Source organism: Chlorocebus sabaeus, chromosome 26 (assembly GCF_047675955.1).
Source record: "Chlorocebus sabaeus isolate Y175 chromosome 26, mChlSab1.0.hap1, whole genome shotgun sequence".
Lineage (NCBI taxonomy): Eukaryota > Metazoa > Chordata > Mammalia > Primates > Cercopithecidae > Chlorocebus > Chlorocebus sabaeus.
Window position 1 is genome coordinate 54,627,421 of NC_132929.1, and position 18,314 is coordinate 54,645,734.

The 18,314-nt window shown below is 42.8% G+C and overlaps 2 protein-coding genes across 5 annotated transcripts in view; both read left to right on the forward strand.

Annotated features, from left to right (window-relative positions):
* The window catches only part of HYKK (hydroxylysine kinase), a 32,805-nt gene extending 25,829 nt beyond the window's left edge, over positions 1 to 6,976 (forward strand). Inside the window, exon 5 of one of the 3 annotated variants that reach the window (XM_073012366.1) lies at positions 6,865 to 6,976. In XM_073012366.1, coding sequence (XP_072868467.1) covers positions 6,865 to 6,866 — 2 coding nt within the window. In that variant the 3' untranslated portion in view covers positions 6,867 to 6,976. Of the gene's footprint in view, positions 1 to 635; positions 2,449 to 6,864 lie in introns of those variants that run through there. The other 2 variants (XM_008015708.3, XM_008015710.3) reach the window with 2 other exon arrangements.
* Positions 6,977 to 7,546: 570 nt separating this feature from the next.
* Positions 7,547 to 16,568, forward strand: PSMA4 (proteasome 20S subunit alpha 4). Of its 2 annotated transcripts, XM_008015714.3 has the most exons (9): positions 7,547 to 7,834; positions 9,190 to 9,215; positions 9,462 to 9,504; positions 9,739 to 9,901; positions 11,448 to 11,525; positions 12,139 to 12,227; positions 12,904 to 13,034; positions 13,824 to 13,947; positions 16,157 to 16,568. In XM_008015714.3, exons 2-9 carry the CDS (start codon positions 9,213 to 9,215, stop codon positions 16,309 to 16,311), a joined length of 786 nt encoding a protein of 261 aa, XP_008013905.1. In that variant the 5' UTR covers positions 7,547 to 7,834; positions 9,190 to 9,212; the 3' UTR covers positions 16,312 to 16,568. The 2 variants fall into 2 exon arrangements, with proteins under 2 accessions (XP_008013905.1, XP_008013908.1); XM_008015717.3 differs by lacking the exon at positions 9,739 to 9,901 and having other exon boundaries at positions 7,716 to 7,834.
* The last annotated feature ends 1,746 nt before the right edge of the window (positions 16,569 to 18,314 follow it).

Below are 18,314 nucleotides of genomic sequence, written 5' to 3' on the forward strand. Positions count from 1 at the left end.
GTAGATCATTTGAGGTCAGGAGTTCGAGAGCAGCCTGGCCAACATGGTGAAACCCCGTCTCTACTAAAAATATAAAAATTAGCTGGGTGTGGTGGCACACGCCTGTAATCCAGCTACTCAGGAGGCTGAGGCAGGAGAATTGCTTGAACCTAGGAGATGGAGGTTGCAGTGAGCCAAGATTGTGCCAGGGTACTCCAGCTGGGCAACACAGTGAGACTCTATCTCAAAGAATAAAAATAAAATAAAATCCTAGATGAAAATAAAGGTAAATCTGGTTCATTCTAGGACTCTTTGTTTCTTCTAACAATATGAATATGTTTCTATTCTTTTTAAACATTTCTGGGTTTGAGCAGTTCTTTTCACTTTACTCTTTTAATAGCCAAAATCAGGTATTTGTAGTGACTGCAGTCTCCATCTTCTGGCCTTGTATTGATGAAAAGCAAAACAACCACCCCAAATTAACTGCTTTTATTATTTTCAGATGAAATTATTTTACTTCAAGAAAAATAGGGCTTGGCCCTTTATCTCTGACTGCTCATCAAATTATCTGAATGGCTTTGCCTATGAAAGAGAAATGGAAGGGGAATAAATTGGAATATTCAATAACTATTTTTATGTGATTTTTCTATTTTCAGGTATCAATCATGGAGATCTTAATGATCATAATATTTTAATAGAGTCCAGCAAGTCAGCCTCTGGAAATGCTGAATATCAAGTGTCTGGGATTTTAGACTTTGATGACATGAGCTATGGCTACTATGTGTTTGAACTGGCAATTACCATCATGTACATGATGATTGAAAGCAAGAATCCTATACAAGTAGGAGGCCATGTCCTTGCAGGGTTTGAAAGCATCACCCCACTGACAGCTGTAGAGAAGGGTGCTTTGTTTTTACTTGTATGCAGTCGTTTTTGCCAGTCACTTGTCATGGCTGCATACTCTTGCCAGCTATACCCAGAGAACAAAGATTATTTCATGGTTACTGCAAAAACCGGGTGGAAACACTTACAGCAAATGTTTGACATGGGTCAGAAAGCTGTAGAAGAAATCTGGTTTGAAACTGCCAAATCCTATGAATCTGGGATCTCTAGGTGACTGAGATCTCCATGTGACTAAAAGTTCACTTTAACGTGGGTAATTAAAATAGGGCCCAATCAAATTTTAGGAAAGATTTTCCTGTATAGTTAAAAATCAATTGATGGAATGGATCAATTCTGAATATGACAGAGCACATGAAATCCCTAAGGTCTTCAAGCAATCTCATGACAATTTTTTAAAATTCACAAAAGTACCACGAGCAAGCATATTTTTCTGTGAGTCTCACTTGCCATGTCTATAAACACATATGATACCAGTTTGAATCAGATAATCTCACAAGATCTATTCCAGTCCTGAGATTAATGACTGTTTTTAATTTTTAAAATAATGTATACATACAGATATATTGACATATTTTAAATATCTGGACATAACATACTGACCTAGATAACATACTAGCAGTTCTATGAAACCTCCTCTGATCTGTCCTTTCTCTCAAATCCCAGTGCACTGTGTCTTTTTCATGGCCCATCACTTTGCATAATGGATCATGGTTGTGCAGTCATCTTGTCTGAGAGCTATTGAGGGCAGAGACCATGTAAAACTTATTTTTGTCTCCTCATCCCTTCTTATCACACCTGCTATTATAGTGCCTTTCCTACAGAGAGGTCTTTAAAAATATTTGAAAATAAATGTGTGCTAGAAGAAAGGATGGAGAAGGCACACACTAAGATGCTTTAGGAGAAAGCACAGACAGCATTCTTTTTTTTTTGAGACAGAGTCTCACACTATTGCCCAGGCTGGAGTGCAATGGCATAATTTCGGCACTGCAACCTCCACCTCCCAGGTTCAGGCAGTTCTCCTGCCTCAGCCTCCTGAGTAGGTGGGATTACAGGTGCCCGCCACCACGCCAGGCTTATTTTTTGTATTTTTTAGTAGAGACGGGATTTCACTATGTTGGCCAGGCTGGTCTTGAACTCCTGACCCTGTGATCCACCCACCTCAGCCTCCCAAAGTGCTGGGATTATAGGCGTCAGCCACCACGCCCGGCCACAGGCAGCATTCTTGGAGAAAAAATTTTAACTTGTCTGAGAGGGTGGTTGAAACTGGAACTCCAGAGACAGATGCTGGAAGACCCTGGGAACTGCAAGGAAGCAAATAATGACATCCAGGCAAGGCCACTAACCCCTCACCTACCCAAATATAATGGTTCCTTTCAGACTGATACCAGGAACTTCCTTAAGCATATATATTTTAATTCTCTATAATTTCTTTTTGGATGACTATGAAGTAGATTGGGTAGACTGAAGCTCACTGTATACTTGGCTGAAGGTATCCCATTGTGTTTCCTTCACTGGTTTCTCTTCATGTCTCCTTTAGTATGATTTAGTAAATGGCTGTTTACTATTCTTATGGTTTCAACTATTCATTGTCTACAGATGACTCAAGCCTAGAACCCTGGCCATTCAAACACTCAATAGTTTATCTTTCTATATATATGAACAGGCATTGATCCTATCTCCATCTTTCTGTCCACCTACCTAGTCTTCCTAAAGTAGATATTTCTCTAAATTGCCTTATATGGTTCATTTTTCACTTCTTTGTCCCTCGATTTCATTTCATTTCTTTCTTTTTTTTTTTTTTGAGGGCAGGGGGACAGGGTTTCACTGCAGCCTCAACCTCCTGGGCCCAGGTGATCCTCCCACCTCAGCCTCCCTAGTAGCTAGGACTTCAGGCATGTGCCACCATGCCCAGCTAATTCTTTAAATTTTTGTAGAGATTGGGGTAATACCTATCTCATACAGTTAACAGAGTTCATTGTGAGAATTTCATGAGAGAACAGTGCCAAGTGCTTAACACAGTGTAACACAGGACTCAGTAACTATTTACTCAATAAATGAACCATATTCCAGGTTACCCAAACTCAAAATATTGGAGTAATTTTTTGCTTGCCTCTCTTATATTCAGTGAGCCCTACTGGTTTTTAGAATCGTAGAATTTTAGGAATCTCTGTCTTTCCTGAATTTTTTGGGGTTTTTTTTGGGTTTCTTTGTTTGTTTGAGACAGGGTCTCACTCAGTCACCCACGCTGGAGTGCAGTGGTGTGATCACAGCTCACTGTAACCTCTACCTCCTGAGCTCAATCCTCCTACTTCAGCCTCCTGAGTAGCTGGGAGTACAGGCATGTGCCACCACGCCTGGCTAATTTATTTTATTTTGTAGAGATAAGGTCTCACTATGTTGCCCAGGCTAGTCTCTAACCCCTGGACTCAAGCAATCCTCCTGCCTTGGCCTCCCTAAATGCTAGGATTACAAGTGTGAGCTATCATACCCAGCCTGTGCTGTTTTTTAACAATATATAATAAAAGCCAACATTTATTCAGCACTGAAGTATTTTACACACATTAGCTTACTCAACTTTTACAACAAACCCATGAGGGAAGTACTGTTATAATTAATTCTCATTTTCAGATAAGAAAATAGCAGCTGAAAAAGTAAAAATAATTTGCTCATAGAGAGCTAGGGCTTAAATCAGGTCTTTCTGATGCAGACCATGCTCTTCACTACCACAAAGTTCCATGCTACTTTCTCTCCCTCTCCCTCCTCTCCTGTCCCTGTTGCACACACACACACACACACTCTCACACACAGGAGGAACAAATGAGATCATTCACATGAAAGCACTTAAACGTTTCTCAAATTTAAGGGATTGTGGTTTTTATCTAGGTTGACCACTCAAGCTAAAAACTAGGAACCAGAAAAATGGACTGAAACTTGGGTTTCACTTTCAGACCAGTGTTGATCCTCTGAATTGATGAAACTCTATAAATTTCCCTCTTGATTGCCCCTGCTAACATAGATTTCCTTTCACGCAATTCCTAATGCAATATTGCTGACCACTGTTTAGATGTTTATATGCTGCATGACATTGATATTTTACTATTTGGTGTTTGTTCTAACTTGTCTCCAATCAATCAATTTCATGTGGTTTATATAAACTCTTTGGTGGCTGTGATGGTTAGTTTTAGGTGTCAACTTGCCTGGATTAAGGGACACAGAGATAGGTAGCAAAGCATTATTCCTGAGCATGTCTGTGCAGAAGTTTCCAGAAGAGACTGACATTTGAATCAGTAGCTGAGTAAGGAAGATCCCCCTCACCAATATGGGTGGGCACCATCCAATCTGTTGAAGGTCTGGATAGAACAAAAAGACAAAGGAAAGATGGATTCAGTCTCTCTCCTGGGACAACCATCTTTTCTTGCCCTCAGATAGCAAAACTCCAGGTTCTTGGCCTTCAAACTCCAGGACTTAACCAGCAGCCCCTCAGGTTCTTAGGTCCTCAGCCTCAGACTGAGAGTTACACCATCATCTCCTTTGTTCTCCAGCCTTTAGACTCAAACTGAATCATACAATTGGCTTCACTGGTTCTTCAGCTAACAGAGAGCAATCGTGGGACTTCTTAGCCTCCATAATTTAGTTCCATAATAAATCCCCTCCTGTCTGTCTACCTATGCATCCATCCATCCCATTGATTCGGTTTCTCTGGAGAACCCTAATACAACGCATAAATTAAACATTTATTTCACTTTACCTTCAGGACCTAGCACCATGCCAGGCCCCTAGAAGACCCAGTAAAGATTTGTTGAATAAACTGTAAGAATGAACACACCACTACAAGTGCCAAGTCCTGGTCCTTTCAAACAACGTGGAGAAAACCCAGTTCCAGATTTAGGAATTAATACTGTATGTCTGGCAAAGACTCTTTGCTCTTGCAAGTGCCTTCTGTCCAGGCTTTTAACCCCCCTGGACTACAACACACCTTTACTTTCTGGTGTTCTTAGTCTCCCTAACCTCTGCACTTCGTATTATGTAGGCAGATAAAAACTGGTTACATATATTGCTCTGTGATGACCAAAAAAATTGTGGCTTAAAACTTTAATCATTTTATTAGCTTATGGTTTCTGGCGGTCATGAATTCAGACAGGCCCTGGGACAGTTTGTCTCTGCTCCCCAGTGCTGGGGCCTCAGCTAGGAAGACTTTAAGGCTGGGAGAGATTTGATGCCTGGGAGAGACTCAATCACTGTGTAACCGAACACTCGTTTCTTAAGAGTTCAATTGACAAGGGTGAGGTATGATAGAAAGATAGAATTTATTAACCAAAAATAGTAAAGGGAAAGCAGTCAGATTCCTGTCCAAATTAACGGCTTCTATTTTTAGGAAGAAGGCAGGGGTTTAAAAAGAAAAAACTTGATAAGGAAGACATGCAAGAACTGGGCTGAGTACAGTTGTCCGTGTGTCTTGTTCTGGTGGCTATCTTGGGTTCTGGTCCACCTGGACCCTGGGCTGATGGCATTTCAACAATGGCCAGGTTGTTAACTAGCTGCCTTGAAGTAATCTCTGGAACCTTGCAGCTGGGTCTCCAGACTTGGTCTCTGTGTCTCAGGATTGACCCCTGGAACTTCTAAGAAGACACATAATTAGATACTAATAGACAGTTATGTGAAGGGAGTATATATGATGAGAAAGGGAAGGATGTGGAGTCTAGAAAAGGCTTCTGCAGTTTGCTTCAAGGTTATATCTTTAAACCCAAGGAAAAGGGGGAAAAAATTTTAATGCAGTTTGAAGCTAAGCTGCCTGGTTACAACTGGGTACTAGGATCATCTGGAGGGATCTTCACTCAGCTATCTGGCAGGTGATGCTGGGACTTCATCTAGGCTGTTGGCCAAACACCTCTCCATGTGGCCTTTGCCTCCTCACAGCATAGTGTCTGGGTCCCAAGAACGACCATCCCAAGAGGACAAGACAGACCATATCACTATTTGTGACTTGCTCTTGGAAGTCACATGATATCCCTTCCATTGTAGTCACAGGCTCACCCAGATTCAGAATAAGGGGACACAGAACCTCTCAATGGGAACCATCTGTGGCACATTGTAAGAGGAACATGTGGGATGAGAGATGTTGACGGTTCATCATCCTAAAACATCACTTTAATCCTGTCTTCCCATTACTGACCAAAACAAATTCTGGTACTAAAAGCACTCTACACTTTGGCCTCAAACACCTTTCCTTCTTTACTTCCTGTATTATCTCCTCCATTCAGATCAGACGGAACTACTCAGTCACCCACACTTGTCAGACTCATTCTTCTTTTGTCCTTTTTCTCAACTAATCCTTCTTCTTTTGACCTGAGAAATTCTACCTCTGACTTAAAAGTTACTGTTCACTGAATTCTGCAGAATGAACTAAGGTGGCAGGCAGGGGCCCTCAGAGATGCCATACGTTACACCACCTGAGGATGCTTTCAGAGCACCACCTGTGTGTGACTCTTTGCCATCTTGCCTTGGCTCACTTCCCTGTGTGCTTGGAAAGCAGAGATGATAGGTGAGACCCCAAAATGCAACTTCCAAGCCATCTCCCTTTCAAAGCCCACATCCCCCAATTATTTTGCAACCAACATGAAGAGGACAGAGTTTCTGCCCAATGGGTTGCTTTTTGGGAGAGACTGAGCAGATGACTTCATATGAACCCAGATCTAGTCAACCTTCTAGCCTGAAAAAACCTGAAATGAATAGCAGATAGTTTACATAGGGACTGAGGCTGAATGAGCAAAAGGGTGGAGAGATGGATAATGAACACATAAACAAGTATGACAATTTCAGTAAAGAAGATAAAATGGTGCGAGTATATGCTGACAGTAGGGTATTGTTTTAACTGCGCTGGTCAGGGTAATCCTTTCTGACTGGTGAAAAGCAGAGAAACAGACCAAGGTGAAAATTCTCCCAAAAGTGTGAACCTGACCTTAATTTTTTTTTAATTTTTAGAGCCAGAGTCTTTGTCTGTCACCCAGGCTGGAGTGCAGTGGCGCGATCACAGCTCACTACAGCCTCAAGCCATCCTCCTGCCGCAGCCTCCCAAAGCAGTAGAATTACAAGCGTGAGTCACCATGCCCGACCATCATCATAATTTTTTTTTTTTTTTGAGACGGAGCCTCACTCTGTTGCCCAGGCTGGAGTGAAGTGGTGCACTCTTGGCTCACTGCAACCTCCGCTTCCTGAGTTCAAGCGATTCTCATGCCTCAGCTTCCTGGGATTACAGGCGTGCACCACACACCCGGGTAATTTTTGTAGTTTTAGTAGAGACGTGGTTTCACCATGTTGGCCAGGCTGGTCTCGAACTCCCGACCTCAGGTGATCCACCCTCCTTGACCTCCCAAAGTGCTGGTGCTGGGATTACAGGCGTGAGCCACCCAGCCTTCCTCATAATGTAAATGTCCAAAATGTATGCATCAGCAGTAAAAGGGAAAGCCAGAATGAAAAAGGGAGATGATGACAGAGGTAAAGTCTCATGTGATTGGAACCATTTCGGGAAACAGGACAGTAATGGTAGCAATTAAGAAGCCGGTCCACACTATTTGCTATCCTGGGTCTGAATAGTGAAGAGAAAGTGAAAGTAGAGCGCCAAGGGTAAGAGAAGGAAATTAGTTATTCCACCTTCTGGTTGGCTACGGTCTTCCTGCCCTCCTTCCCAAGGCGCAGCAACTCCTCTACCTGCTGCAGCGCCGCAGCGCCTCCGCAGCCCCGCGCCCCAGTTCCCACTAGGGCTACGGGTTCTAGCTCCGCCCCACAAGGAGGACTTCCGTGTCCTCGGCCATCCCACTACCCCCTCCCTTAGCGGTTCTGCGCAGGCGCGGGGGCCATATTAGCAGCGGTTATTCGGGCAGCCTTGGTGGTTTATTTTCCCGCGGAGATAAGGGCTCAGTGGACAGCTGAAGTCTTCAGGGTCTTCCATCTGGTGAGCCTTTGGCCCCTGGGGGCCCGCGGAAGCATGGCCGCTCTTCCCTTGGGCGGGGGTCGTGAACGTCAAGACAGTCGGTCCCGGCCTGCAGTTGCCGCCGAGGAGCCGTGGGCACGATGACTCTGCACCGCCTCCACGGTGACAGACCAGCCGCCGGGAATGGCCCCCTCCGGCCGCCGTTGGAGGCTTCCCCGTGCCGAGCCTGGACGCCGGGGCCCGGCGAGGGGGCGAGTTGAGGGTGGGGGTCTGTGGGCAGGACCGAGGACTCGGGGCGGCCTCAGTCCCTGGGAGTTTGGTACGTGAAAGTTAGCGCTCCCGGAGGTGCCGGTGAACTCAAAATCGTGCTGTGACCGGCGTCAGGCGTGGAGACCACAGAAAGTTGTGCTTACGCTCGAATCAGAAATCCCCAGCGAGTCTCTCTGTGTCCTACTTGTTTCTCTGCTCTGGGCCATCCTTACTTTGCACCTTCCTATTACCTCAACCAGTTCGCTGCCCTCCGTCTCTCACCAGCCAGAGTGATCATTTAAAATGCTAATCAGTTCTTGTGGGCCTTAGGAATCATTCAGAGGAGCTCCGGTGGCTGAGAGAGATAATTCTGTTTTTACCTGGGCACGCGGGCTCTCCAGGATTTGATTCCAGCTTACCTTTCCAGTCTTGATTCCCTATATTCCAGTATTTGGGAATGTGGGCTTTGGACTGAGGCTTTACCAAATAACGCTGAGCACCCAGTATTGCCTTTTGCACGAATGGTACTGATGGTGCCCAGGATAACTGCCTCCACCTCCAAGTTCAGGACTCTCTGGAGAAGGCCTAAGTGTCTTAACTTGGCATTCAAGGCTCCGCGGGATTTGGATACTCGCTTAGCTCTTATTTATGTATTTTTAAAAACATCAGCAGTTTGTCTCATGCCCACTAAGCTATCCTGCCTCAGTACCCTTCGTTGATACTTTCTGCTCTGTCTGGAGTGCCCTTCCCTTCTTTCTTCCCCTGTTCTTTCTCTTAGACCCAAGAGTTCTCAGCCTTATTTCTGCCTCTCCCGTCTCTGATTTACTTTCATTTTCTGTATCGGTTTCTCAAAAAATACTTTCTGGATTTTTTTCGTCATCCCTTTTCCCATTCTACCCCCGGTTCCTCTTTCCGCATTATAATCTATGACTGCCTCTCTCACCTAACTGCCAGTATTACCTTTTCAGGACAGGAATTGGTTTTACACGTTTTGGTATTCCAACATCTAGCATAACGCCTGACACTTAGCTGAATAAAGGGAGTAAATAAAACTGATTTGTAAAGTCAGCAAATGCTTTTTAATTTGTGAATCTTATTTTAATGATGATCTGATTTTCTTTTTACAGGAACTATATAAAGTTCAGAAAACATGGTGAGTTAATACATGTGCCAGTAAACTGTCGCCTGATAAATAGTATTGCTTGTACTCAGCTTACAGACTTGTGTGGGAAAATTGAAATAGAAGGAAAGCAGTGAGATGGTGCCTTTTTTCTTGTCAGTTTCCTCTCACCTGCTGAACTTTGTATACCAGGATAGGTTTTGTAAGGTGATTTGTAGGCTTGCAGGAGTTGGCCTACTTTCAGTGGGTAGGAATCACTCATGTGTTTTTCCTTTGCAGTCTCGAAGATATGACTCCAGGACCACTATATTTTCTCCAGAAGGTAAAATAGAAATTGTTTAATCTGCCTCAAGTTTAAAAATTACAAACTTTTTTTGGTAGTTGCAAAGTTCATCCTTTTTGTACTTCGAAGCAATTATGGTCACCAGGTTAATTATACCATAGAAGAGTGAAAGTGGGAATTTGTTTCTAGCTTGCTTCCTTGCTGATTTCTTTTGGGTCAGTGGTGCAAGAGCATAGAGGAGAGTCTTGGCTTCTCACTGCTTTTGTTTTGTAGGTCGCTTATACCAAGTTGAATATGCCATGGAAGCTATTGGACATGCAGGCACCTGTTTGGGAATTTTAGCAAATGATGGTGTTTTGCTTGCAGCAGAGAGACGCAACATCCACAAGCTTCTTGATGAAGTCTTTTTTTCTGAAAAAATTTATAAACTCAATGAGTAAGTGAGATTTTAGGAAAGAGTTTTTTTTAAAAAATCTCACTTTCTCACATAAGTGGGATGTATGTAATTTGGGAGGGCTCTTCCGTGTGATGTGGTAGGATTGAAGTTGTACCTTTATTTTGCTTGAAACCTCTTTGAGGCCTGGTACCATGTGTTACTCCTTTTAAGTGCAGGGCAAACACTTAGTGGAGAAACTAGCATTGTGTAGTGGTAAGAGTACAGACTTAGTAGTCACACAGATTTGGGTTCAACTCCAGGCTTCCCCCATGCAGTCTATGTGATCTTGCACAAATTATTTAATTTCTTTGGGCCTCAGAGTCTCCTCAAGTGGTTGTGGCAGTTTAATGAAATAAAGTGAATGAAATAAAATAGTATAGTGTCTGGCATATAGTAGGCCCTCAAAGTATTGTTTAGAATAGCTATGCAGGATTTTGTTGAATTATACTGAATCTTACTAAAGAACAAGCCTGTTGGAGGTCTGGGAAGAATTTAGCCAAGCCTTGTACACGGTGTGAGATGTTTGTTATATTTAGGTGTGTAGAACTTTGCAGCTCATGGAGAGCTGGCCATGCTAAGTAGAGACTTTCCCTTCAGTGATGGTGGGCTTGGTAAATGCTGATTATCAGGGCCTTTGGATACACTTGTCCAAAGTGGTGTCACCCCTCCACAGAGCCTCTGTTGGGCTCACCCAACAGCTGGCACACTTGGCTAGGCATAGTCACAGGGTGAATCTCAGCTATAAGAGAGCCAGGGCAGCCCTCAGGAAATGGTCCAAAAAAAATGAAATACACTTCGAGTAGGAGCCTAGCCCTGTACTTCCTAAGCAGGCTTGTAAACCCTCCTGCCACTGTCCCCTGTCACCTCCATCAAGCCAGGCCTTGGGAAATGAATACTACTCAAGAGCAGTCTGTCTAGCAAAATCTTTTTTTTTTTTTTTTGAGACAGATTCTCGCTTTGTCACCCAGGCTGGAGTACAGTGACGCCATCTTGGCTCGCTGCAACTTCTGCCTCCCAGGCTCAAGTGATCCTCCCACGTCAGCCTCCCAAGTAGCTGGGACTATAGGTGCGCACCACCACACCCAGTTGGTTTTTGTATTTTTTGTTGAGATGGGATTTCGCCACATTGCCCAGGCTGGTCTTAATCTCCTGGGCTCAAGCCCTCCATCTACTTCGGCCTCCCAAAGTGCTGGGATTACAGGCATGAGCCATTGTGGCGAGCCTATCTTTGTATTCTCTGTTGCTAAATCTTCTTGAGATTTACTTTAGCTTACTGGCGTTAATCCTGTTACCCTATTCACAGGGTGGTAATGATAAATACATCTATTAACGAACTTAAGGGTGCATTTATTTATCTTTCATGTTGAATGACATCAAGTAAACGTCTCCTACAAAGATAAGACTTTTATAGGTTTCTTCTGAAGGAAGTAGCTGCTGTGAAGCAAACGTAGTGAATTGCTAATAGAATTCTGTGCTTTTTAATGTTTATAAATGCTCCTTGCAGGCATCTTCCCTGCTTACAGATCAGTATCTTTTTTTCTTCAAGGGACATGGCTTGCAGTGTGGCAGGCATAACTTCTGATGCTAATGTTCTGACTAATGAACTACGGCTCATTGCTCAAAGGTATGGTCATATATAGCATAACTGATGATACAGAAATTAGTTTTGATGTTTCTTTGTTTTTTTGAGATGGAGTCTCACTCTGTTGCCCAGGCTGGAGTGCAGTGGCGCCACCTTGGCTCACTGCAACCTCTGCCTCCCGGGTTCACACCATTCTCCTGCCTCAGCCTCCCAAGTAGCTGGGACTACAGGCGTGTGCCACCACACCCGGTTAATTTTTGTATTTTTAGTAGAGACGGGGTTTCACTGTGTTAGCCAGGATGGTTTCGATCTCCTGACCTCATGATCCACCTACCTCGGCCTCCCAAAGTGCTGGGATTACAGGCATGAGCCATTGCGGCCGGCCTAGTTTTGATGTTTCTAAGGAGAGCTCACTTTTGCAAAGATTAAAGTCATTAAAAATCTTTGAATTGAAAATTACAGATTTTTTTCAACCAAACGTACAAAATGTTATTTACTATGAGAATATTCGGATATTGACTTGTTCCCTCCCCTTGAAATTACAAATGACTGTTAGGTTGTCCCCATGGCATGGATTGCCTTTCAGAGAATATTTTCCTTAGAGTCTGTCTGTGTTTTGGAGAAAACTACTAATATGCCCATCTCTTTATCCTAGGTATTTATTACAGTATCAGGAGCCGATACCTTGTGAGCAGTTGGTTACAGCACTGTGTGATATCAAGCAAGCATATACACAATTTGGAGGTACTTAATTTTTTTGAAAACGTTATTCCAAAAAGTTAAGACATTTTATGAGTTATAACCCTTTTGAGGTAGTAAAAAATTGAAAATAGACCCTTTGTTTTAAATTGAATTTAATTTTTTTAATTGACAAATAAGAATTGTACATATTCGTTGGGTACATAATGATGTTTCGGTACACATAATGATCAGATCAGGGTAAATGGCACATTAATCATCTCAAACACTTCTTTGTGTTGGGAGCCTTCCATATCCTTCTAGCTATTTGAAACTAACGTTACAGTTAACCATATTAATCCTACAGTGGCGTAAAACACTAGAATTTCATACATTCTTGCTTCATGAATGAATGTGTTCCTCCGCCATGTAGATTACCCTAGTTTTATTAATAGGATATTGAAAGTCCAAAACAACATTTTCAAATCTGGAAACTAACTGCTGTTTACATAATAATGAAATTCAGTACTGGTCCTTTCTCTGTTCCCTCTTCTGGCTGTGTCCAAATCATAGAAACAAGTGGAATTTGTAATGGAGCTTATCTCTGGTAGCCAGAATACAGAACAGTTTATGAATGCTTAAGTTCACAGAGAAAGGTTTAGCTACATTCACTGAGCTCAAGTAACTATAGTGATACTAAATTTAGATTATTGATATATTTGGCTTTTTTTCTTTGTTAAAGGAAAACGTCCGTTTGGTGTTTCATTGCTGTACATTGGCTGGGATAAGCACTATGGCTTTCAGCTCTATCAGAGTGACCCAAGTGGAAATTACGGGGGATGGAAGGCCACATGCATTGGAAATAATAGCGCTGTGAGTATTTTTGTTGTGCTGTGAAATCTAGCAGAACGTCTAATAGATGCCATAATTTTGCCATGGTGATGAATGTAAACAGTATTTAAAGATAGCTACAACAGCCTTAATGTGATATGGAAATATCTGTGATTTCTGTTGGGGACAGAGTTGCTGGTATAGCTAATACACTGGGGTTCGTTAACTACATTAATAAATGCTAATTTTCAGTTAGGAGTTGTGAAATTAGAAGTTGTGATTTTGTTTCACATCCTAGTTTACAGACCCCCTGAATTCTATGACAGACCGGGAGACTGAGGACCTCAGGTTAAAGACGCACTATATAGAGCATCAGTACCACCTCTTCTCACCCTGTGCCATGTGTGCCCTCCCTGTCATCAAAATTATTTATATGTGCCAGGCATGGTGGCTCATGCCTGTAATCCCAGGCCGAGACAGGCAAATTGCTTGAGCCCAGCAGTTTGAGACCAGCCTGGGGAACATAGCAGAACCCCATCTCTACAAAAAGTACAAAAATTAGCTGGGCACCATGGCATGTGCCTATAATCCTAGCTACCCAGGAGGCCAAGGTGGGAGGAGGAGCACCTGAGCCGGGGGGACTTGAGGATACAGTGAGCTGAGATCATGCCACTGCACTCCAGTCTGGGCAACAGAGTGAGCCCGTGTCAAAAAAAAAAAATTGTTTATACTTGTAATGCCAATAGTAATTCAGGCATTTTTCTTCTAGACCAATTCATGTTTCTAAAAAATGTAAAAACTTAAAATTCTGTGTTGATTCATGTTTTATAGGCAGCTGTGTCAATGTTGAAACAAGACTACAAAGAAGGAGAAATGACCTTGAAGTCAGCACTTGCTTTAGCTATCAAAGTACTAAATAAGACCATGGATGTTAGTAAACTCTCCGCTGAAAAAGGTAATTCATATCCTCTGCTTTAATTATTTCAACTGAGCAAGGGGAATTAGCAGCTGTTAAGTTTTTTGTTTTTTTTTAAAATATGGAGTATTGCTCTGTCACCAGGCTGGAGTGCAGTGGCACAATCTTGGCTCACTACAACCTCTGCCTTCTGGGTTCAAGTAATTCTTCTGCCTCAGCCTTCCGTGTAGCTGGGACTACAGGCTCACGCCACCACGCCCAGCTAATTTTTTTTGAGTCTCGCTTTGTCACCCAGGCTGGAGTTCAGTGGCGGAATCTCGGCTTACTGCAAGCTCCGCCTCCCAGGTTCACACCATTCTCCTGCCTCAGCCTCCCGAGTAGCTGGGACTACAGGCGCCCGCCACCACGCCCAGCTGATTTTTTGTATTTTTAGTAGAGACGGGGTTTCACTGTGTTAGCCAGGATGGTCTTGATCTCCTGACCTCGTGATCTGCCTGCCTCGGCCTCCCAAAGTGCTGGGATTACAGGCATGAGCCACCACGCCTGGCCTAATTTTTGTATTTTTAGTAGAGACGGGGTTTCACCATGTTGGCCAGGCTGGTCACGAACTCCTGACCTCAGGTGATCCTCCCACCTTGACCCCCCAAGGTGCTGGGATTACAGGCGTGAGCCGTCATGCCCAGCCAGCAGCTGGTAAGATTTTTAACGTCATCCTAGTTCATTGAAACAGCAACCTTATGAATTACGTGATGTTATCCCTGTCTTCTGAGGATACTAGGGCTTAATGAGGTTGAGTGAGTTGAGCAAGACCAACACTGGTAAATTGTGGAGTCACAATCTCACACTGTATTCCACACTTAAAGGCTTGATACTGAACAGTCTCAATACTCACAGATAGACATCCTGCACTGTGTCACTTTTAGTTAATAGTTACCAAGTCTTCTCATCAATGTCTTTGCTTCTATGTATGATAAAGCATATGTATATAGTTATATATTTATACATAGGTTTGGTATACCTTACCAGAGATACAACATTTGCATGGGTTGTGATACCCTCTCCTGTTCTTAATCTACTAATCTCTTATTTTAAGCTCATGTTAGCAATTCCAAATACTTTGTTCAACTTAAGCTATATGACTATATAAAAGAATATTTCAGTCGAGCATGGTGGCTCACGCCTGTAATCCCAGCACTTTGGGAGACCAAGTTGGGTGGATCACCTGAGGTCAGGAGTTCAAGACCAGCCTGGGCGACAGAGACTCCGCCTCAAAAAAAAAAAGAAAAAGAATATTTCTAAATGTTTTTCAGAAATTGTGGTAAATTAACATGTTGCTTTATGTTAGGACAGTTTAGCTCCTGGTGTTTCTTAGAAAATGCCATTTTTGGTCAGGCACGTTGGCTCACGCATGTAATCCCCAATACTTTGGGAGGCCGAGATGAGCGGATCACCTGAGGTCAGGAGTTCAAGACCAGCCTGACCAACATGGTGAAACCCCCGCCTCTACTAAAAATACAAAAAATTGGCCAGGTTTGGTGGCGCATGCCTGTAATCCCAGCTACTTAGGAGGCTGAGACAGGAGAATCACCTGAACCCGGGAGGCAAAGGCTGCAGTGAGCTGAGATTGCACCATTGCACTCCAGCCTGGGCAATGAGAGCAAAACTCTGTCTCAATAAAAACAAAAAGAAAATGTCATTTACATGCAGATTTCCCTCTGTTGTCTACTTCCACCCCGTTTCAAGGAGGCCCTACTCACTTTCCCTGGTACAAAAAAATTCCTTCCCCTCGAGGTATCAGTCTGCTTTTCTTGGCCATTTCATGCCCTTTTTTTTTTTTTTAAAGACTTGAAAAGTCCATAAAAAATAAGCTATTATTACCAGTTGAAGATTCTGGCTGAGCCCTCAGAGGTTCCTACAAGAAAATTGTGGTTCGTCTAATCGGCACAGCTAATAGCAGGCCAGCAATAGCAATTGGTCGATTATACTTTTTCTAAGGGAGTAACAAAATGGCCACTAAGAAAGTTGGGATGGGTGAGGAGAAGGTGTTTAAGTAAAAATTGTAATTAAAATATTACAAAATCAAAGATACTTTTTTCTCATAAAAGGGAATAATATTAAGCATAAAACATAGAAGAGTGCTGAACTAATGTTTAAATGATGTGACGAGCATAAACCATGAGTGCCTATTAAGTTTCTCTGCTAAGTATGCCTGCCTGCAGTACAAATACATGTATGTGTTTGTTTTTAGTGGAAATTGCAACACTAACAAGAGAGAATGGAAAGACGGTAATCAGAGTTCTCAAACAAAAAGAAGTGGAACAGTTGATCAAAAAACATGAGGAAGAAGAAGCTAAAGCTGAGCGTGAGAAGAAAGAAAAAGAACAGAAAGAAAAGGATAAATAGACAAAATTGGAGATTTTATTACTCATTTGGGGCACCATTTCAGTGTAAAAGCTGTCCTACTCTTCCACACTAGGAAGGCTTTGACTTTTTTTAACTGGTGCAGTGGGAAAATAGGACATTACATACTGAATTGGGTCCTTGTCATTTCTGTCCTATTGAATACTTTATTGTAATGATGATGGTTACTCTTCATGGACATCTTAATCTTCCACACACATCCTCTTTTTTTGGAATAAAATTTGGAAAATGGAAATGAAGGAATACTCTGTAGCAGTAATTGTTAAATATACAAAAACTGACAGGGCGATGATCTTTTGCACACTGTGGCTTACAGTCCTTTCACAAAGATGGGCACATTCTTCAAGCTGGCCAGATTATTTGTCGCTGTCTGCAGGGATTGGTTTGAGAATGAACACTTGAGCTGAACAAAGCCAGAATTGATATATAGGTGTGGATCTTGCAGCTAGGACTGAGGCTGCCCACAGGCAGCAGCCCAAGCTGCGTGGAAGATGAGGTATAGAAGTTAAGGCCACAGAAGAAAAGTGGAACCAAGAGATGAGAACAGTTACGTGTTGGCTGAAGGGAGCTCTGTCGCTGGGCTTTGTTCAACCTGAGTTCCCTTGGGTGTCTGTTGCTTCATGACAGAAGTGATAATGGGGTACTTAATGCATAGCCATGGTGCTTTAGCATCACCTATGCAGATTCTGATGTCCCATCCCAGATCTACTGAATTAAAATGTCTGAGGGTGGAACCCAGTAATCTGTTTTAACAAGCTCTGCATGTGATTCTTAGGAATGCTAAATAAACCTTTAGAAGGGTTTGTTGCATATTAGAATCACCTGGGAAGCTTTTGCAACTTGAAAGCATGCGATATCAATTAACTCAAGCTCTGTGGTGGAACCCAGATAGTAACATAGCTTAAACTCTTCAGGTGATTTCCATCAGCCAGAATGAGACCCGTGCATTGAGCCATGCTTTACCCTTCTCTCAGCTGTTGTCAATCAAATATGGGATTGCAGTCTAATTCCTCATGGTAGATTTTCTTAATGCAGCTCCCTGCAGTTTTCTGTATTGGCTAAGGTATTTCCAAGCCCTATTTGCAGCACTTTTTTGAACTTCTAAATTATTCCGTTACTCTGTACAGCTGGTTCTCGTTATTTTTGGTAATTATATTCTAAATTCACTGCTAAAACTAAATAACTGAAATCTTGCACCTAGGGGAAGTACTGGGTTAGGGTCCTACAAGCCACTGGACACATTTTTACCAACTGATCAGTACATAACCTGTTTTTTGTGTGTTTCTACTTAAAGACACCTTTTTAAATGTATATTGTGGATTCATTAACATAGAACTCAGCCAACAGCTCTTTACCTGAATGTTTTAGTTTAGTTTTGTTTTTTGAGACTGGGTCTTGCTCTGTCACCCAGGCTGGAGTGCAGTGGTGTGATTATATTTCACTGCAGGCTCAAACCATCTTCCTGCCTTGATCTCCCCAAGTGTTAACATCACAGCCCTCTTATGCTTAGGAACAACACTAAACTTTTTTTTCGTAGAGACAGCAAGCAGGGAAGGTCTCACCATGTTTCCCGTGCCAGTCTCAAACTCCCGGACTCAAGTGATCCTCCTGCCTCAACCTCCCAAAGTGCCGACATCACAGCCCTGAATGTGCCAAGCGCCCCTCGCATCACTTGCCAATCCTTCTGCCTTGAGAATGCTCTTCCTGGGTATCTATCGCCCACTCCCTCATCTCCAGGTCTCTGCTTGAATGTCACCTCTTTTGGGGTACTTCTGTGAAGGAGCAATTTTTTTCCCCTGCACACTTAACATTTTCTATTCCCCATACATACCCTGTTGATTTTTTCTCCATAGCACTCATCACCAACTGGTGTATTTGTTTATTGTCTCTCTCCACTGGAATACAGGCTTCCAGAGCAGTACTTTGTTTTCATTCAATAGTTGTGTCTCAGTACCTAGAACAGAAACTGGCACATGTTAGGCAAC